The 23842-nt window shown below is 35.8% G+C and overlaps 1 protein-coding gene across 2 annotated transcripts in view; it reads left to right on the forward strand.

The window, feature by feature from the left end:
• The first annotated feature begins 274 nt into the window (after nucleotides 1–274).
• The window catches only part of arid5b (AT-rich interaction domain 5B), a 328908-nt gene continuing 305340 nt past the window's right edge, over nucleotides 275–23842 (forward strand). Inside the window, exons 1-2 of one of the 2 annotated variants that reach the window (XM_061965194.2) lie at nucleotides 275–402; nucleotides 725–979. In XM_061965194.2, coding sequence (XP_061821178.2) covers nucleotides 382–402; nucleotides 725–979 — 276 coding nt within the window. In that variant the 5' untranslated portion in view covers nucleotides 275–381. The other variant, XM_072916614.1, reaches the window with a different exon arrangement.

Genomic DNA, 23842 nt, shown 5'->3' on the forward strand with positions numbered 1-23842 from the left:
CGGGTGACACTTTTTGTCCCGGGTAAACGAAGCCGAGCGATAATTGATGCTCCTAAAACCCAATATTCATCCACTCACGGGGATAAATCCGTGATACATTATGATTTAGGTGCGATATCATGCCGAGAGAGGCTGTAGCGTCAATAACGACGCTCCAAATCGGTCCAAATTCACAAAACCCCGTAAAGTAACACTAGATTATGTCTTGTATCTACTCTTGCGTGATTTAACCAAAAAAGGAATAATTTTAAACGACGTTATGTGCGCACACAGGCGCTATGCCGCGCGCTATGTTTTGTGTACCTTCCAGGACCTGCGGCAGCCCATTGAAGGCAGCAAGTTTGGAGAGCGTGTTGACTTGAATCGATTCATAACGTCGAGATGGAGCCGAACTCACTCAAGGTAACGTTGGCGCATCCTCCTATTTCTCTTCCACCCCAACCCCGCTAAACAATTTTTAAAACAAACAAACAAAAAAAAAAACTTTATGCTATTCTCGTTGCGTTTAAGCGTTATTTCTTTGAATTGTGTGCGATTCGCGCAGCGTGTCTTTGAGCGCCTATAAATAGCAACATTGTTTGCAGGGACAAAACAACAACACTATAAACACTTGACGATGATGACATTTGCTGTGTGCTCGTCCACCGACCCCCCCCCCCCAAAAAAAAAAAAGAAAAAAAAAAGGACGCGTTTATCTGATTCCCATCTCCCGTTTCCTCCACAGTGGGTGGGCTCGTCTTGCGGCTTACACGGACCATACATATTCTATAAAGCCTTCAGATTCACCCGGCACTCCAAGGCGCGGATTTTGTCGCTGGGAGACTTTGTGCTGGTGCGCTGCAAGCCGGAGGAGCCTGTTTGCATCGCCGAGCTGCAGCTTCTCTGGGAGGAAAGGACGAGCAAGCAACTTTTATCCAGCTCCAAACTTTATTTCCTACCGGAGGACACTCCCCAGGGACGGGCTGGATCCCACGGAGAGGTAGGGCATATCCATCAAACTGAATATATATATATATTTAAATTTTTTTTGTTATTTTTTTCATTTTATTTGAAATTTTTCCTCTACTTTATTGTCCATGCATGCATACATACCCCCCCTCCCACCTCTTCTCTCCCCCCCTCCCTTGCAACTCCTCCCCATCCCCTCTTCCATCCCATTCCCTGGCATATTTAGTGCATTCATTAGTTGTGTGCACATTGTGTTGTTTTATCGCCATATTGCACTGGGTGTGCACTTGTCCTGTTGCACGGTGACATATTGTGCTATTGTTTACCATGTTGTGCATTGCTCTGATTAATAATCTGTTCTGCTTTTGATCACAGGCACACACACACACAAAAAAACAGATTCTCTTGTCTTGTTTATGTGGCAGCAGAGCACAAAGAAAGCTTGTGTTTGTGCTGGAGTCTTCCGCTCAAGGTTTACTTACATTCTTTCCTCTTGAGTAATAAGAGCGCCTATCACGTTTCCCTTTCATGAGAAACATGGCTATTTATGGCCCTGCAGCTTACACAAGCTATCATCTTTGTCGCTCAAATGACTATTATGAGCCGGGTGTCATCTCCAGGAGACCCTCGAGCCCCCCCCTCCATCCCTTCCCCGTCCCCACTCAATGGGAAGAACATGCCTTATTGGCCCTTTAACACGCTATTTAGTAATCACTTAAAGGCACACTTGTGCAACATCTTAGCCCCACCTCCTTTTTCTTTTTTTTATCACAAGTCTTCCCATAGGAAATCGTGCAAATAGAATTAATCTGTTCCAGGCTCAAACTGTTGCCACAGTAACACATTTATTACCTGATAGGGAAATCTTAATACAGTAAACAGTGAAAAAACTGAGAAAACAGACACTTTTTTTTGTGCCCCCCCCAAAAAAAATATATATATTTTTTTACAATTACCAAAAAAAATTACCAAAAATAATAAAAGTATAAAAATAACACCCCCTATCACCCCCCGTCCTACATTTCAGTCACAGTGGGTAGCAATGTAGTGCCTTCCTCTTCACCACAAGCAGATAGACAATCACACGAACTGACTAAAAGAAAAAAAAGTAACAACAAAAGTAAACATCACAAACATGCAGAAAAGTGTCACTGAATAAAAACAACAACAGCAACAAAAAGAGTTGAGATAAGTGGAAAGGTTCATTGTCAACAGTGAGTGTCACATTTATCCTATAGTGTCTATAATTTAGCTATGTAACTAATTACCTGCACTTTTAACATTTATTTATTGACCTCGGTTTGGAAAACAGACACTTTTTTTGTGCCAACCCCCCCCCCCCCAAAAAAATAATTTTTTTTTTAATTACCAAAAAAATTACCAAAAATAATAAAAGTAAAAAAAATAACACCCTCTCCCACCCTCCGTCCTACATTTCAGTCACAGTGGGTAGCAATGTAGTGCCTTCCTCTTCACCCCAAGCAGATAGACAATCACACGAACTGACTAAAAGAAAAAAAAGTAGCAACAAAAGTAAAAATCACAAATATACAGAGAAGTGTCACTGAATAAAAACAACAACAGCAACAAAAAGAGTTGAGATAAGTGGAAAGGTTCATTGTCAACAGTGAGTGTCACATTTATCCTATAGTGTCTATAATTTAGCTATGTAACTAATTACCTGCACTTTTAACATTTATTTATTGACCTCGGTTTGGAAAACAGACCCTTTTTTTGTGCCCCCCCCCCAAAAAAAAAATTTTTTTTTTTAAATTACCCAAAAAATTACCAAAAATAATAAAAGTAAAAAAAATTACACCCCCTCCCACCCCCGTCCTACATTTCAGTCACAGTGGGTAGCAATGTAGTGCCTTCCTCTTCACCCCAAGCAGATAGACAATCACACGAACTGACTAAAAGAAAAAAAAGTAACAACAAAAGTAAAAATCACAAACATAGAGAAAAGTGTCACTGAATAAAAACAACAACAGCAACAAAAAGAGTTGAGATAAGTGGAATGGTTCATTGTCAACAGTGAGTGTCACATTTATCCTATAGTGTCTATAATTTAGCTATGTAACTAATTACCTGCACTTTTAACATTTGACCTCGGTTTGGAAAACAGACACTTTTTTTGTGCCCCCACCCCCCCAAAAAAATACAATTTTTTTTTTAAATTACCAAAAAAATTACCAAAAATAATAAAAGTTAAAAAAATTACACCCCCTCCCACCCCCGTCCTACATTTCAGTCACAGTGGGTAGCAATGTAGTGCCTTCCTCTTCACCCCAAGCAGATAGACAATCACACGAACTGACTAAAAGAAAAAAAAGTAACAACAAAAGTAAAAATCACAAAAATACAGAAAAGTGTCACTGAATAAAAACAACAACAGCAACAAAAAGATTTGAGATAAGTGGAAAGGTTCATTGTCAACAGTGAGTGTCACATGTATCCTATAGTGTCTTTAATTTAGCTATGTAACTAATTACTTGCACTTTTAACATTTGTTTATTGACCTCGGTTTAGAAAACAGACACTTTTTTTTGTGCCCCCCTCAAAAACAAACAACATTTTTTTTAAATTACCAAAAAAAATTACCAAAAATAATAAAAGTTAAAAAAATAACACCCCCTCCCACCCCCCGTCCTACATTTCAGTCACAGTGGGTAGCAATGTAGTGCCTTCCTCTTCACCCCAAGCAGATAGACAATCACACAACTTGACTAAAAGAAAAAAAAGTAACAACAAAAGTAAAAATCACAAAAATACAGAAAAGTGTCACTGAATAAAAACAACAACAGCAACAAAAAGAGTTGAGATAAGTGGAAAGGTTCATTGTCAACAGTGAGTGTCACATGTATCCTATAGTGTCTTTAATTTAGCTATGTAACTAATTACCTGCACTTTTAACATTTATTTATTGACCTCGGTTTAGCGCCTGATGCTTCCCAAATGTCTTGCGAGAGAAAGAGTCACAATGTCACAAAATATAATAAATTGCGTACTCTGTTACGCTGTTAATCCTAATGACGGGGGAAAGAATCATAATTTAAAAAAAAGAGTTGTAATGTTATGAGCAAAAAGTTGTGATATTCTGAGAAGATATGTGTAATATATAATAATAGACAATAATAATAATACATATTATATAATATGCAAGCGTAATCTCAAAATTTCAGTAATAAAAATCTTATTTTGAGACCGAAGCGTGTGTGAATATGAGGCAAAAAATAAACAGAAAAAAATGTGGTCGATAAAATGCATTTATTATAAATAAATAAAAGATCAAAGTCAAAGTAAATGTAATAATTTATCATGCAACAAAATTAATTGTTCCAGGGTCAATGAAATGCATTTATTATGAATGAATAAAAGATCAAAGTCAGACAAAATGCAATATTTTAGCATGCAACTAAAATTAATCTGTTCCAGTGTCAAACTGTTGCCACAGGAACACATTTATTTCCTAATGATGGGGGGAAAAAATCATCCTAAATTTTTTTTTCTATTATTATTATGAGCAAAAAGTTATAAATGTTTAAGAAAATATTTGTAATATATAATAATAATATGCAATAATAACATATGTTATATAATATGAAATTGTAATCTCTAATTTCATTAATAAAATTATTATTTTGAGACCGAAGCATGTGTCAATATGAGGCAAATATTAAACAGACAAATGTGGTCAATACAATGTATTTATAATAAATATGTTAAAGATCGAAGTCAAAGAAACACATTTCCTCGTGATGGGGAAATAAATAATTTGAAAAAAAGTACTTTTATTATGAGCAAAACGTACATTTTTGAGACGATGTACATAAATAAATAAATAAATTATAAATGGGTTAGGTTATACTTGTATAGCGCTTTTCTACCTTCAAGGTACTCAAAGCGCTTTGACAGTACTTCCACATTCATCCATTCACACACACATTCACACACTGATATATATATTTATATGTATATATATATATATATATATATATATATATATATAATAATTTCATTAGTAAAATTATTATTTTGCGATCCAAGTGTGTGTGTACATGGGGCAAAAAAATACTCAAAAAAATGTGGTCAATAAAATGTATTTATTATAAATAAATACAAAATCAAAGTAAAACATTTATTTCCTAATGAATGGAAAAAAAACATCCTAAAAAAAGTTGTATTATCATGAGCAAAAATGTGTACATTTTTGAGAAGATATTTGTAATATATTGTAATAATATAAAACAGTAATAATATATAATATATTATGCAAGTGTAATCTCTTAAAATTATTATTTTGAGACTGAAGCGTGTGTGAATATGAGGCAAAAAATAAACAAAAAAATGTGGTCAATAAAATGCATTTATTACAAATAAATAAAAGATCAAAGTCAGAGAAAATGCAATATTTATCATGCAAATCAAATTAATCTGTTCCAGGGTCAAACTGTTGCCACAGTAACACATTTCTTGACCTTAGTTTTAACGCCTAATGCTTTCCAAATGTCTTACAAGAGAAAGTCACAATGTCACTAAATGATAAATAGCGTATCCTAATGATGGGGAAAACAATCATTATTTGAAAAAGTTGTATTATTGTACGCTAACAGTTGTAACATTTTTAGAAAATATTTGTAATATATAATAATAAAATAATAATAATACATTACATAATGAGCAAGTGTAATCTCCCAATTTCATGAGTAAAAGTTGATTTTATATTGAGACCGCAGCGTGTAAAAACGAGGCAAAAAAGAAACAGAAAAAATGGGGTCAATTAAATGCATTTATTAGATTTTAATTTCTGAGAATCAGGTTGTATTTATAAGAAAAATTTAGACTTTTTGAGATCAAAGTCGTAATTTAGGAGTTAATGTCCATCCATCCATCCATTTTCTACCGCTTGTCCTTTTCGGGGTCGCGGGGGTGCAGGAACCATTATCAGCTGCACACCCTGGACAAGTCGCCACCTCATCACAGGGCCAACACAGATAGACAGACAACATTAACACTCACATTCACACACTAGGGCCAATTTAGTGTGGCCAATCAACCTATCGATATTCCATAATGCAAAGAGAATTAATCTGTTCAAGGGTCAAACTGTTGCCGCAGTAACACATTTATTACCTGCACTTTTAACATTTTCACCTTTACAACTGTCTTACGGCTGTAAAACCTGACTGGGAAAAGTTGTAACACTCTGAGCAAAACGTTGTAATATTCTGAGAATATGTTCGTGATATTGCTTAAAAATAGTTGATATGTGCAATAATAATGTGGTTATTTTATGAGATTTGTAAAAATATTTCAAGAATGCACCTCGGTGAATATGACGAAAAATGTGTAACATTACCCCAAAAATGCGGCACATTAGATACATTGATGATAAATCCATTTTATGAGCATAATGTAGTAAAATTGTAAGGAAAATTGTGAACTGCACAAGGTCAAAGCGAAACTACATTAATTACTAATTGATTATTACTTATGAGGGGAAAAAGTTGTAATAGTGTGAACAAGTCTTAACATTGTGAGAATTTGATGTATGTGTACATATATAAGTATATGTATGTATGTAAATATATATGTGTATATATGTAAATATATATGCATATACATATATGTGTGTGTGTATATATGTATGTGAGTGTATAAGTATGTCTGATATGCGTGTATGTATATGTGTGTATATATGAAAAAATATACGTGTATATATGTGTGTGTATACATATGTGTGTGAGTGTATATATGTATGTATATATGTATACACAGTATATATGTTTGTATATATGTAAATATATATGTGTGTGAGTGTATATACAGTATATATGTATGTATATATGTAAATATATATGCATATACATATATGTGTGTGTATATATGTATGTGAGTGCATAAGTATGTCTGACATGCGTGTATGTATATGTGTGTGTATATGTAAATATACGTGTATATATGTGTGTGTATACATATGTGTGTCAGTGTATATATGTATGTATATACAGTATATATGTATGTATATATGTGAATATATATATATATACGTATATATGAATTATAAAGTAACATTATATACCAAAAGTTGAAATAAAACAAGATTAAAGTTGTAATTTATGAGAAAATGTTGTACTATTTAAATACAAAAGAAAACATTAAAAAAATGATGTAATATCATGAGGATAGGTTAATAAGTATAAAAGAGTAGAGGGAGGTTATTGGTTGTGGCAGGGAGGCGAGTCTCTTCACATAAAGACACAACATGAATACCTTCTCCTATTATTGCTGTATTGTGATGTCACAATAACTTCATGTTTCTGGCTCTATGGTTATCACTTTCCCCTCCTACATTCCTTCTTTACGTTCCTGTCTCGGTCTGGAAAATATCTTTTTTTTTTTAAATCTCTGCTCTGTCAAGCAAATACATTCTCTTTGGGCGCAATCAAAGCCAAAACAATATCATCCTCTTAGTGAAATTGATGACGGGGCAAAAAAAAAAAAAAAAAAGAGGAAGAAAATCATATTGGGCCAAAAAAGCAATTCCCCCCCCCCCCCGTCTTTTTCGTTTGCATGAATTATGCAGCTGCTTGCATCACATTGCACTCACTTTGAAGACTTGCTTGGGAGTGTGATGCGTTCAAGTGCGACGGCAGTCCCCTGTACTGTACTGTACTGTACTGTATTGTACTGTACTGTACTGTACTGTACTTTGCGCCGCATGAGGAGCATTTACAGATGCAACATATAATAATAACAACAAATATTTGAGGTAGGGGGCGATACAAAGTTATAAAGTGTGTACTTGTGTGGAAATACGCAAACACCTCAGTAGGAATGACAGTTTTAGCCTCAGTGGTGGGCAGGCGTTTATGATTATGAAGCTCCGCCCCCTCCTGCCCATTAGTCACATTCTCTGCAGACTGGCTCATGAGAGCAGATTAATGGCCGCCGAGTCATTGGGAACTGTAAATCTGTAACCCGGGTCCGTCTGAGAGCGAGCGCTTCAGATTAGCCCAGTGACCCCCAACCAGCCAAAACACACTGATATGAACTTTGCATCTCCCAGGAAGTGCGCTACTCCTCGCCAGCGCCTTTTAACCAAGCCCCGGCACTTATTTCAGACACAATATCTTGCATTAGCGCGTGCAAAAGTGAAAGATCTCCTTGTATAATTCTTTCACGGCATGAAATCAGCCTTTTATTAACGCAGATTTCCAGAATTGGATTACTGGCGTCCTATGATGTCACGTCCTGCTTTTCCCTCTTTTGTCTCTCCCGCCTCGTGTTTTGGCGTGTTCTTTGCCGTGCTGTGCACCGACAAGAGGCGCCAACCCGTGACCTACTGTGCTTGTTTTTGCGTCTGTCGTGGGGGGGTCAGAGGTCAATTCCTTTTAAAGGCAGCCAGTGTAAAATCCGGCTGGCTGGGAAATAATGATTCACTCAAGCATATGTGGTGTCAGCTACAAAGGATTATGGGGTCAACGTTATGAGAGGGCGCTCACAGTGGGAATAAAGGCCTCATCCGGTGAGAAAATATTGTAATATTACAAGAAAAAAATGGTAATATTCAAAAATAGAACTGGCTTCACTATTGGAGAAAAGTTGGAAAACCATTGTGGGAATAAAGTCATTTGTTATGAGAAAACCTATTCTGTATTCCATATCCATATGAGAATTGCATACAAATGTGGGAATAATGTTGTAATATTATGAGAATATATTTAGAAATTGCAATAATAACACAAAATGTTTGTTGTATCGTTAGAAAAAAAATAGAAAAATATGAGAATAAAGTTATAAATGTATAAGAAAACATGAAAGTCACATAATTGAATCACATAATAACATGGGAAAAATGTTGTAATATTATTGGAAAATATTTACAAAAAAATTGTCAAATAAAAACAATTAATGTTGTGGTTATGGTTGTATTATTGCAAAAAAATATCTAAGACAATGTATTAATATTATGGGAATCACGTATTACTCAAGAATCAATATGTGCGAATAAAGTCGTAAACCCATACATAAAAAACAACATGTTTATATTACGTGAATCACGTATTATTGAATTATAATTATGTGGGAACACAGTCGTAATATTACGAGAACATAGGTGTAATATTATGAGGAAATTGTTGTAATTTTATAACAAAGACATTGGAATATCTAAAAAAAAATGTTGGTTTTATGAATGAAAAAAAGTTTAATGTTATGATAATAAAGCCACAAATTTGTGAGAAAACATAATAATATAACAAGAATCCCATATCATTGAATCACAGAAAACTGTTGGAATAAAGTTGTAATATTTTGAGAAAATAGTTGTAATATTATGACAAAATAGTTCTGATTTTATAACAAAGAAATTGGAATATTAAAAAAAAATGTTGGTTGTATGATTGGAAAAAAGTTTCATATTATGAGAATAAAGCCACAAATTTGTGAGAAGACATAATACTATAATGAGAATCACCTATCATTGAATCACCTCATCATAAAGTCTTAATATTGTGAGAAAATAATTAGAAATAAATTGTAACATTAAAAAAATATTTTGGTTGTGTTGTTAAAAAAAAGATTATGTGGGACTAAAGCCATGCATTTATTAGAACGTATTAATATGACACGAGAATCACATATTACATCATAATTATGTAAGAATAAAATTGCAATTTTCTGAGAAAATAGTGGTAATATTATAAGAAAGAAATGTTGATATTTTAAAACAATAATGATTGTTGTTTTTCTTGTAAAAAAAATAAAATAATAAATGAGCATTTTGACATCATGAGAATGAAGATGCAGTATTGTTGGAAAAAAGAAAAACAGTAATTATATTGCAAGAATTTTTTTTAAATTTTGTATTATTACCTGAAAAAGTTATTATAACTGCGAGAGCAATTGTAAATGGTGAATGGAAAATCTTTAAAAAGTCATAATTTTTTAGGATAAATAACGTGACATTAGACAAAAAAGTAGTTATGATGCAAGAACATCCCGATTGTATGATAATAATCTTTAAACGTGTGAACTAATACAATAGTTAAGTTATTTTTAACGTATTAAAAGCAGTAACTGAAAATATTGAAATATTTTGTTGAATATTATAAAATGTTGAAATAATTATTTAAGACACATTAGTTTCGGAGATTAAAGTTGACCTTTATGAGACAATGCTGTAACAGTACAAGGCAGAGGTCGGCAACCCAAAATGTTGAAAAAAGCCATATTGGACCAAAAATACAAAAAACTAATCCGTCCGGAGCTGCACAAAATGAAAAGCCGTATAGAAGTCTTATAATGAAGGCAGCACATGACGTAAGTGTCTATTTTAGTTATATTAGCCTACTATCAAAATGACGCAGGCTAAAGCAAATCTTCATTGACAGAAATGTTAAAATGTAATATTTATTCTACACATTTTTACGTTAGAACCCATAAGTAAAACGTAGGGTTCTCAGAGGGTGAGATAACTCCTGTAAATTACTGGCGTAGAATGGCCAAAGGTATAGATGTGTGTGTCCAAGTTAAAGGAAACAACAGCCTGTCTTCTTATAATGGATTCATTACAATCTTTGGCAAGCTAGGTAATGTTTGCTGTGGTCTGGAACAACATGACACAGAAACAACTATCTGAAGTGCAGCCAATATTACATACAGATAATGTGTCATGAGACATGCAAAACTAATTTATGTACAAAGAGGATAAAAGTAAAGGATATTAAACGAGCTCAAATATACCTACAAACGAGGCATAATGATGCAATATATACATACAGCTAGCCTAAATAGCATGTTAGCATTGATTATCTTGCAGTCACGCACTGACCAAACATGCCTGATTAGCACTCCAACAAGTCAATAACATCGACAAAGCTCACCGGTTTGCATCCATGCACAGCATAAAACATTTGGTGGACAAAATGAGACAAAGATGGAGTGGAAGATTTTACATGCAAACAAACTGTTGCGTCACAGTCCACACTATGGTGAGTTCAAGAACGGCCAAAATTAGTAGGACAAAACGATGTTCACCAAATATGTAATCAGTGAAGCATACACACAAACATATTAAACAGTGGGCTTTCTAACAATTGGGAAGGTTTGTGTCATGTTTGTCATCAAACAGGCCGTAAGACTCTTTAACGCATCATAATTAAATTATCCCCTCAACTCCCCCCTAAATGGATTAACTCGCTGGAATAAAAAAGACAATATAACATACATCCATAAACGTGGATGCATGTGAAAAAGTGCAATATATTTATCTGTACAGTAATCTATTTATTTATATATATTTATATATATTTATTTATTTTATATATATATTTATATATTATTTATATATATTTATTATTTATATATGCACCTTATTGCTTTTTTTTCCTGCACTACCATGAGCTTATGTAACGAAATTTCGTTCTTATCTGTGCTGTAAAGTTCAAATTTGAATGACAATAAAAAGGAAGTCTAAGTCTAAGTCTACAAACGAGGCATAATGATGCAATATATACATACAGCTAGCCTAAATAGCATGTTAGCATTGATTATCTTGCAGTCACGCACTGACCAAACATGCCTGATTAGCACTCCAACAAGTCAATAACATCGACAAAGCTCACCGGTTTGCATCCATGCACAGCATAAAACATTTGGTGGACAAAATGAGACAAAGAAGGAGTGGAAGATTTTACATGTAAACAAACTGTTGCGTCACAGTCCACACTATGGTGAGTTCAAGAACCGCCAAAATTAGTAGGACAAAACGATGTTCACCAAATATGTAATCAGTGAAGCATACACACAAACATATTAAACAGTGGGCTTTCTAACAATTGGGAAGGTTTGTGTCATGTTTGTCCTCAAACAAAAAACATACTAAAACAAAAAAAAAAAAATCCCCCATCTTTTTCCATTTTCAATCCTTTTTTAAAAAGGCTCCAGGGAGCCACTAGGGTGCCACTAAAGAGCCGCGGGTTGCTGACCCCCGGTATAAGGGAAAAGTCCCGATTATGCGAAAGCAGTTACATTAACAAGACTTTGTAGAGAGACTATTATGTTTGTGAGGGAATTTGAATGATGACTTCATTCTGACAAACTCTTTTCAACTTTGTTGTCTTGTAAAACAAACCTAACATATCACTTCCTCATCAACGCGACTAATGCTCTTTAGTCCGTGCGCTGCCGTGAACTACCACTGATTCCATACGCGGTCATGTTTCATTGTACTGGTGGTGTACCCCCACCAGTTGAGCCTCTTTAAACAGGCTTTGTGTGGAGTTGCTCAGCCATTATGACAAACCCTCCGCTGGGGCCTCCTCGCTGTTTGTCTGCCTGCAAACTGCCGCCGACCAAACGCTCACTGGGTTGTTGTTGTTTTTTTTTAAATTGACTTGGACTCTTCTCATGATGCTTCAGAGCACATTTTGAAGCGTATCATCAATTTTATATTTCTGACAAAACTCATCTCTTTGATGACACAGGGATGGGTACGTTTGAACCGATATAGTACAATTTTGAGTGTTGGTGTGTTATCCAAATGTTCTATTTGACATTTAACAGTGATGCTATCTGTGTTGTTTGATCTTGTTTTCGGTCTTATTCTCACTTTCAAGTATGCATTTGTTTCTGTTTTTGTGTTGCTGTAGCCAGGAAGTAGTCTTTGCCATTAGGATAAATGTGAAAGTCTTGTCTTTTGTTGAATCCTACAATGATCATGTTTTTGTTATTTTCTGTTAGTTTTGGACTCCCTTAGTTCCTGTTTGTGCACCTCTGGGTTTGTTTTAGTTTCCATGGGGATTAATTGGGTTCACCTGCCTCTGGTTAGTGGTCAGCACGCTCACCTGTTGTCGACCACTAATCAGAGAGCTATTTATTCACCTTTCTCGGCACACTCGTCTTGGCTTCATTGTTTGCTGTACGCAACAGGTTACGTTGATATTTCTTGGCTTCTAATTTATGCTTCCGGTGCTAGTTCGTACCTTAGCTTCACGTGCGATCGGCACGTTTTCCCTTCACTTCACTTGTTTTCTGTTTTTGATACGTGTTTTGAAGATTAAATCATGTTCCTACCTGCACGTCTTGTCCGGAGTGGTCCGTCTGCCTCCCGGGGGAACGAACCCCCCCACCGCCGTGACAGTAGGGATGTTAATCAGGGGTTTATGATGCCGATTGATGTGTGAGATCGGCCGACACCACTCACATGTATGAACTGTACATTTTTACATTTACCGTAAATTACGAACTAAAAGACGCTAACTTTTTCCTGCACTTTGAATGAACTCTGCGGCTTTTGAGACGGTGCGACTAACGGCTGTAATAAAAATTGTCTAAAAAAAACCCCCAAATACACTGAAAAGGTGTTTCATTGTTTGTGCGATAGCGCCATCTTTAGGACAAGTTTGCTCACTACAGGTGTTAAAGTTAAAGTGACTTGAATTATATTTATATAGAGCTTTTCTCTAGTGACTCAAAGCGCTTTTACATAGTGAAACCCAATATCTAAGTTACATTTAAACCAGTGTGGGTGGCACTGGGAGCAGGTGGGTAAAGTGGCTTGCCAAAGGACACAACGGCAGTGACTAGGATGGCGGAAGTGGGGATCGAACCTGGAACCTTCAAGTTGCTGGTACGGCCACTCTACCAACCGAGCTATACCGCCCCAATGTTATAAAGTCCCAACGATAGTCACACACACACTGGGTGTGGTGAAATTTGTCCTCCCCATGTTCACCCCCTGGGAGGTGAGGGGAGCAGTGAGCAGCAGTGTGCGCCGCGCTCGGGAATCATTTGGTGATTTAACCCCCAATTCCAACCCTTGATGCTGAGTGCCAAGCAGGGAGGTAATGGGTCCCATTTTTATGAGATCTGTATGACTCGGCCGGGTTTTGAACTTCCGACCTTCCAGTCTTAGGGCGGACACTCTAACCACAAGGCCACTGAGCTGGTTTCTGGTGCTGCAGTGTCCTTCCATTTAGTACCGGAAGTAGAGTGCAGTTCAGTCTTCTCCATGGCGTTTCTACTCGTATAGATCCTTCATTCATCACTCGAAGCAACATTTGTAAGTTTTACAATAACTAAAACAATTCATACTTATCAAACCGTCCCCGTGTGTGATGTCTGTAGGAGTGTTTTCGTGCATATTTGTACGTGTTATCGTAATGTAAAGACCTCAGCGTTGTTAGCATTAGCTATTATGCTAACACCTTTACGAGTGTCTGTGTTAGTATTGTTAACTTACAATAATTTCAATTTTGTATTGTTTAAGTTTCACAAATTCCTCAGTAAATTCACCAAAACGTCACCGTGGAGTTATTAAGTCTGTTTAGCTGAATGGAGAGCTAGCTTCCACGGCTAGTGGGTCCATGACAATGACTTCTGTTTTGTTTGTTTTGCTGTTTTACTGCTGTGTTATAGTCACCATTTGGAAACAATTAAGGTATGTAAATAAACATTTACAAAATCGTTCGTATCGGTATATATCTGCAGCTTATATTCCCTCAAATTTAGTGGGTGAGGCTAATATACAGGTGCAATATACAGTCCGGAAAGTACGGTATTTATGGTGAGTGATAGTGACAGTTATACAATATCAGCATACCTAAACTGACGTATTTCCGGGCTATAGAGTGCACCAATGTTTAGGGATACATATTTTTACATAGATTAGCCACACCAGACAAGAGCCGGAGATATATACCGGTACAAAATATTTTGTAAATGTTTATTTACATAGATTAGTTGTTTCCAAATGGTGCATGTAACAGTAGAAGCAGTAAAGCGGCTGATCAAACAAAACAGAAGTCATCGTAATGGACCCACTAGCTGCGCAAGCTACCCCCCAATCAGCTAAACAGACAAAATAACTCCACTGAATTTAGAAGGTCATAAACAGGTTTTTATGCTCTTAGCTATGAAAATATGTGATTTATGACTAATAATCACTACTTCTCAACATTTATTTTACAGCATTAATGCAGGGATTACTGTATATAAATGATGATACAGCCTTTTTTAAAACAGTTTGCAGGTTTCAAAAGCTCCTCCTTGGTCTCCTGGCGTATGATTTATTTAGTGATGACCTAAAAAAATGTCCTTTTGTAAATTGATTCTTGAAAATTGCGAATGAAATCATAAAATATTAGAATCACAAATCAGATGTCAGTCATGTTTTGTTTTGTTTTGTTTAGGGCACCCTTACCTACTGGTGTGTCTTACGTGTATGCTAGCATGTCCTACAAAGCACAACCAGTATGGGGCGCCACACAAAACGGTTGCGGGCCGTCTAATTTTGGCTGTTTGAGCGTTAAATATGCCTCTAAACAATTTGACGATGCCCGTTGGAATACATAGGTGGTTATCTACCAAACATGCACTTAGTTTCTCCTTACATGGTGCAGGTGTAGCCAGTGTTATGGCCGGTGGGTCTATTCCTGGAACATGTTAAGTTAATGCGCTATTATAACCGTCTTTGATTTCTTCTGACCTCTCACGTGCACGCACACATTCACACGTGCACACACAGACACTCACCCACACACACAGCAATAGGATTGCAGCAGTAGGCTTGCATTGATTGCTGTGAAAAACACTTTGGCATACATCCAGGGTCATTCCTTCAGAACATGTGTGTGCCCCTGAAGCCATCTTGTTGGCAAATTAGATTATTCATTTGCACACACACACACACACACACACACACACACACACACACACACACACACACACACACACACACACACACACACACACACACACACACACACACACACACACACACACACACATATATATATACACACACACATGCACACGCACACACACACACATATATGTATGTACTGTATGTGTATATATGTATGTATGTATATATACACATATATGTATGTATTTATATACACATTTGTATATATATATGTACAGTATGTATACATGGATATAAATACATATGTATGTATGAATATATGTATGTATGTATGTGTATTAGGGTTGGGCGATATGGCCTTTTTTTAATATCTCAATATTTTTAGGCTACGATATATATATCTCGATATTTTGCCTTAGCCTTGAATGAACACTTGATGCATATAATCACAGCAGTATGATGATTCTATGTGTCTACATTAAAACAGTCTTGTTCATACTGCATTAATATATGCTCATTTTAAACTTTCATGCAGAGAGGGAAATCACAAATAAGTCAATTTACCAAAACTGTATTTATTAAACAGTTATTAAGCAGTGGCACAAACATTCATGCCATTTCCAAAACAGAAAGTGCAAGATTGTCAGAGACATTTTAAAACAAGCTATGAGTGCACTTTTGTGCATGATGTCACTAAGATGACATATCAAAGCAACACTAAATTAAAGTGCACTTTTTGTACAGAACGCCACTACAATAGTTTAAAACAGTGGTCCCCAACCACCGGGCCGGTACCGGTCTGTGGATCGATTGGTACCGGGCCGCACAAGAATAAAAACTAAAAAAAAACTTTATTTTAATTTTATTTTTTTTAAATTAAATCAACATAAAAAACACAAGATACACTTACAATTTGTGCACCAACCCCCAAAAAACTCCCTTCCCCATTTACACTCATTCACACAAAAGGGTTGTTTCTTTCTGTTATTAATATTTCTGGTTCCTACATTATATATCAATATAGATCAATACAGCCTGCAGGGATACAGTCCGTAAGCACAGATGATTGTATTTTTTTATGACAAAAAAATAAAAATAAAAATTAAATACATAAATACACATATACATACATACACATATACATATACATACATACATATATTTACATATATGTATGTATATATATATATGCATGTATGTATGTATGTATTTATGTATGTATGTATATATGTATATATATGTGTGTATATATACACGTGTATATATACATATATATATATATATATATATATATATATGTACTAGTTGAGCTTAAGTGGCTTACAGCTGTGCAGCATATTGATGGAAAAGATGTCGGTGCAGAATAAAAGAGCATGAAAGTGATACTACACCGCGACTTGCTGGTCTTGTGTTGTTATTATATAGCAACAACATCTCCTTATGCACGCAACAATGGCAGGAATTTTGAGGTGGCGGTAGTGGTGGTGGTGGTGGTGGTGGGGGTGCGCTTGGTTAATGTGCACGCCAGCGCCACAGAACAAGTCATTAACTCCAAACGCTGCCCTCAAGTGAATTCTTCACCATTGCTGAAATAGCATGTAAATTATTACCAGCTTTTTAGGATAGTGTAATTTAAAACCTTTCAAACGGAATACACTCAACTTCAAAGGCTATGAAAATATGAACTCTGCTTTTGGTTTGCTTTTCATCGCCCTCACTTTTCTCCACATTCCTATTTGTCCTTCAAATCTCATAATTCTTTTTTTTTGTGTATTGTAATGATACGTTCCTCTCAACACTTTCCTCGTGCAGCTTTCTTTTTTTCCTTAGTTCATTCACTGCAGCTTTTTAGAGCATCTGGGAACAATTACAAGCAAATGGTTGTAATATTTGAAGGAAAACATTGAACAATGATCAGAACTGAGTTAGGTTTTTACGATATAAACGTGTCCCTAAAGTCTAGACAAATAGGCAGTAAGGCTTCTCTTATGCAATTATGAATGTAAAAATACAGTTTTTTTTGTTTAATATATATTACATAAATACATTGAATAATTACAACATTTTTTTCCCTTTTTTTTAATTTATGCATTGTATATACTTTTTAAAATTACTATTATAAATTGTATATTTTCATATGAACAGTTTAAAAAAAAAACATTTTATTGTTGTTTTTTTTAATTAGTAGTAACTAAAAATAATTAGTTATTATTCAAATTAAACTTCTTTGTATAATGCATGTACATTATGGCCATATTATACTCCCAAAAGCTCCCTGTAATACAAAAAATAGTCTTGATATAATACGGAAAAATGTTTGTTAAAATTAAAAAGTTGAAAAATAATCAGAACCAAGTTATATTTTTATGATACAAATAGTTATACAGGTTGTCATTAAAGTCTGGACACAGACAAAAAAAATTATTTTCTTATACAATTTTAAATGGAAAAATATTATTATTTTAAATTCAACATTTATAATGGAAATTAATATTATTTCTTATTTGTTAATTAAATCTATATTTACTTATGTTAATATAAATATATATTTAATTTTATTTTAAAGTGATTAAACAGCTACATTGATTATAAAATCAATAATTGAGTCATTAAAAAAAACAATTATATATTATATTATATATATATACACACACACATAAATGCATATGTTTAATATACTGTACCTCCAGACTTTGTTCATATTATTATGTGGAAAATGTTGGTGTTTCATGATTAAAAAGTTAAAATATTATCAGAACCAAGGTATAGTTTTATGATACAAATTTCTACACAAGGTGTCTTTAAGAAAAAGAGCTTTTTATACAATTGTAAATGGCAAAATATTTTAGTTTTTTGTTACCAATAATATTTATATTGTTTGGGTATTAATAATAGTTCAATTGATTGGTAAAATTAATGATTACCTTTTTTAAAAAAAAATTATAATATTGTGTGTAAGACATACCTGAACAGCAAAAAAAAAATCTAAATTTAATACGGAAATTTGTATATGATAAGAATACAAATTAAAATATTATCACAACTGAGGTATAGTTTTATAATTGAAACAAATTGCTAAAATACATGAAGAAAATTGTAATATTATGCGGAAAATATGAGGAAAAAAGTTGTAATTTGGAAAAATTAAAAAGCCATAATATTATGGGGGATAATGTTTTAATATTACAAGACAAAAGCTTGAATAGGACAAAAACAAAGTTGTAATTTTATTTAAAAAAACATACAAAATCAGAAAATAAAGTTGCATTTTTTGAGAAAATTATATAACATTACGAAAAAAAACTTTAATTAATCAATGAGAATAAAGTAGTGCTTCTTTTTTTGACGCGGTTGTTGACAAACAACAACTCTGCAGGCTTGCAGACTCTCTGTATGCTTACGCTCACCTGCATCATTATTTTCTTCATGGAAAACTCCGGGCTACAAAGCTGCTGTAGAGATTCCAAGAAAGCTGACTCTGCGTATTTTCTAAGGTTTTTAAAAAAAATGCAGCGTCACCCTACAACGACGCTGACGAATGCCTCGCCCTCTTTGACAAAGCCTTTGAAAAGTTTGGAGTTGTGTTTCCTCTGCGCTTCTTGTGTCCTTTGAAAGGGAAGTTCATGCATCAGCTTGTAAGAGCAATCTTCTAATGGAAGCGGTGAATAAAAGATGAGTTTAGCGCCCCTGCAGATAACACAGCGACTTCTATGCGTATGAATAAATTGCATGCGTTAATAACATAATGCGCAGTCATTTTCACCTCTTTAATAATGGCGCACCTGCAGACATTTTGAAGCGACACTAATTGTAATTCAATAGGTTCCCTTGCAAGCTCCTCACTGACATATTTTTTTTAATTCCCTGGAAAGTTTGTTTTGGGACACCCAAGCCAAGGTCAGTCCTGTGGAGGGGAGATATAGATAATGAAGTCATATTGTGTTTCATATTCCTCATCTCGCCCTCTTCTGCTACATAGTCCGTGTCACCATGTCCATTACTCAATTACTAATCTCCTCTGGCCTCAGGAATTCCTGCGCTGACCTCTGGGAAGGCAGCAGGCTGAAACCTTCCCAGCATGACAGCAGCTCCGTGTGTGTGTGAATGTGTGAGTGTGTGTGTGTGTGTGTGCGCGTCCCCACTATATAGAAATACACCCACCCACTGGGAGCAGCATCCACCCCCTATGCGTCCTAACCCCAAAGTGCTGTTCTAGAAAATTCGAGAATAATAAGTGTAAAGGCGTTCATCCCCAAAAGCATGGACTTCAAAGACAAAAACGACAAAAAGTTGACCAATTTGTATAATTCAATCAAAATATGTGAGCAGTAAATATTACAATACTTCTGCTCAGTTAGCATTTGACAGACTGCCGATATTATCGGCCGATAAATGCTTTAAAATGTAATATCGGAAATTATCGGTATCGGTTTCAAAAAGGAAAATGTATGACTTTTTAAAACGCCGCTGTGTACACGGACGTAGGGAGAAGTACAGAGCGCCAATAAACCTCAAAGGCACTGCCTTTGCGTGCCGGCCCAATCACATAATATCTACGGCCTTTCACACACACAAGTGAATGCAACGCATACTTGGTCAACAGCCATACAGGTCACACTGAGGGTGGCCGTATAAACAACTTTAACACTGTTACAAATATGCGCCACACTGTGAACCCACACCAAACAAGAATGACAAACACATTTCGGTAGAACATCTGCACCGTAACACAACATAAACACAACAGAACAAGTACCCAGGACCCCTTGCAACACTAACTCTTCCGGGACGCTACAATATACACCCCCCCCCCCTTTCTAGTACAGTATTAGTGTCTAAATGACATGTAGGCAAAATATTGTCAATTGTAATATTTCATTTTCATATCCCTGCCAGTTTGATTTGAGTGAGGTTTCTGGGGGTCAGTGGTTGTCCCCGTAATAATAAGTCCTGTCCATGTTGTGTGCTGTCAAAGCAGTAATATTCTCATGCCGCTGCATTAATAACATGAATTATCGATGGAAGAATGGCGTCCAGCTTCCACTTTGCATGTCAACCCCAGGCTAGTTTATGGCGTGTGCGAAGAGGGCGCCCAAACCGCATGGCTTTATCTCGGCGTGCGCGCAGGAAAGGAAGTGTGTCTAAAACGCCGGTGACTGTTTGAGCGTCGCCTCTGGGCAGTCATGTGACCTACATTATCAAGTGGCCTGCCTGCTGGCACTTGTCTGACTAAACTATCCGCCGGCTAACTGGAAATGACAGCGCAGTGCGGACGGGTGCAGTGAAGCCCCCTTCGCCAACAACCCCCCCCCCCCCCCCCCCCCCCCCCCCTCTCCGAGGTTGCCCCGCACATCTCTGAATGGGAAAATCGGAGTGGAAGACCCCCGCGACGTGGATGAATGCAGCCGGGGCCAACCTTTTTGTCCTGGGCTGTAACAGCTGCACTGGCATGACTTGACTTGACAGGCCTTTCACGACCTTCCCTCCATATTTCAACAAGCAATCTGCTCTAATAGGTTTGTGCAGCCGGATATTGGCACCTTTTTGCCATTGGGGTGGAGCACCAAACTCTGGGCCCCTGTACGAAAGACCCCATAAAGGGCCCCATCCCACCCTTACACACACTTGATATGTTTACATGTGAAACCCGCCTGGTTCAGTCCCTGCTTGTTCTGTTTCGCCCGGCATTAGAGACGAGCGTGCTAGCTACCGAGCTAAAAGCCCCATAACATCAACCCGTTGACAGGGAATGAGGTTTACCAACGCACACATGGCCCGGACTAACCTCCTGGCTAACCTGCGTTACATTTGCACAAAAAAACTAATTATTGCATGGATTTGGTTAAAAAACAGCTTTTTAAAACACTTTAATTCGATTTGTGACTTTTCAAAGAAGGGATTAACATTTTTAGAAAAAAACCTTAAATAATTGATTTTGTTTTGAAACACATTTTTTTTGTAACAAAATTATTATTAACAACAATGTGGTTATAAATCTGTCAAATTTTATGGGTAACATAAATCATAATAATATATAATTTTTATTCTGATTATTATTATTAGGGCTGTCATAGGATTATAATATTTAATCGCGTATAATTGCATTTTGCCCGTACTGAACTCAAAATGAATTGCGAATAATTGCAGATAGATATAATTTTTCATTTTTCATAAGTGTATAATAGACAGATAATTTTCAAGTTCTTAATATCATGACTGGACAATTTGTTTGTTTTAATTAAATGTTTGTTTTTTTGTTTTTTTTTTACAAAATTATTATTAACAACTACATGATTATAAATCTGTCAAATTGTATGGGTAATATAAATCATTATAATACATTATTTTTATTCTGATTAGATTATTATTAGGGCTGTCAAAGGATTTTAATATTTTATCGCGATTGATTGCATTTTGCCCGTAGTGAACTCAAAATTAATTGCGAATAATTGCAGATGGATATAATTTTTCATCTTTCATAAGTGTATACTAGACAGATAATTTTCAAGTTTTTAATATCATGAATGGACAATTTGTTTGTTTTAATGAAATGTTTTTCAAACGTTCTGCTTTTTTAAACAGCTCAACACAAAAAGGACATATTTTTATAGAGAATTAAAAAAATAAATACTTGCAATGCATTTGTTTTTTTTAGGAATACATCATTCTAGTTTGTATTCCTGCTGTAGGAGCACTTGCATTCAGAGAAGGAGCTACACATCCATGTTTAGATACCAGTTTACCACATTAATAACACAAAATGTGGATTGTTACGATGATGCTTTGATTGCCAAATATGTTTGGTAATGTAATCTGTGATATTTTTACATGAATACATGATTCTGATATTCTGTTCATTACATGTTGTACAAGTTAATGGTATTTATATCTCTGCATGACAATGTTCTTAACCTTCTCTATTTATTAATAACATTTTATATTAAGCCTGCTGAACATTCTGTCATTGACAGTGTTGGGTTAGTTACTGAAAACCAGTAACTAGTTACAGTTACTAGTTACTTTATTTCAAAAGTAACTCAGTTACTAACTCAGTTACTTACACCAAAAAGTAATGCGTTACTGTGAAAAGTAACTATTTAGTTACTTCTTTTTTTCTTCTTTTTTTTTTAAAGCTCCCATTAATGCCCTTTTTGCCTTCATTTCAGTACTGTTATTGCACTGGAGAATAATACAATCTGTTGATCAACTTGACATGCATTTTTATTTTCCTTTTAACATAATTAATGAAAAACAGTGCAACATAAAAAGGCATTCCTCCTTTCTTTAAACTTGGACCAATGACCATTAATAAAAAACAAGTTTAAGTGCAACATAAGAAGAAACATCATCTTCCTTGAAACATAGGTAGTGAAATAAAGCCTGACATCTGGAGTGATGCTGCTGTCTTCCACACTTGGAGCCATGGATTGTAGAATACTTGTTTTCAGTGGCAGGATCATTGACACAGATGGTGAAGTTTCAGTGCTCTCAGTAGAGATGGAACACTTTTGAGGGGTTTAAGCACCTGGAGGACCTCATCTGCCACTCTCACATCATCATCAGACAGGGTGACATTTGTCTTCAGAGTGTTGTGGGTCAATGCAGAGTATATAGCTGCCTGCTTCTCCAACATATCATAAGTGGAGTTCCACCTCGTTGGGACATCATGTATGAGCAGGCAGCGTTAGCATTTCTTGCTTTGTCTTAAGCACATGAGCAGCTGTTGTGCTTGGGTGGAAGTAAGAAACCTTCCTGATTCTCCCAAAGAGGCGCTCCATCCTATTGACTGAGATTCCTTTCTGTGATGCCAAATTCACTACATGTGCAAAGCACCTATCTATCTGTGGTCCCAGTCCTGCCTCATTCACTGTAATTATTAGATTTTTGGCATTATCACGTGTGACTGGGATATCTTTATCTTCCATTCCTCCACTGCTTGTGTCAGTACCTGCGCAAGGTGACTCTCGTAGAGGGGGCGTGTCTTCTCATCTCCCAGTCTGCTGTGATGAAGTGAGCGCTTATAGTTCCCCTGGACGTCCACCCGTCTGTCATGAGCGCAACAGATGATGCTCGGGATAGTTCATCCACAACTTTTTTCTTCTCCTGCTCATAAAGATCTGGCACAATCTTATTGCTGAAGTGGGTGCGCGACGGGATGTCGTAACGTGGTTCAAGCACGTTCAGCATGTGTTTAAAACCCTCGTTTTGCACAACCGAGTCTGCACCTATAAACACACCAATTCA

Source organism: Nerophis lumbriciformis, linkage group LG02 (genome assembly GCF_033978685.3).
Source record: "Nerophis lumbriciformis linkage group LG02, RoL_Nlum_v2.1, whole genome shotgun sequence".
NCBI classification, from domain to species: domain Eukaryota; kingdom Metazoa; phylum Chordata; class Actinopteri; order Syngnathiformes; family Syngnathidae; genus Nerophis; species Nerophis lumbriciformis.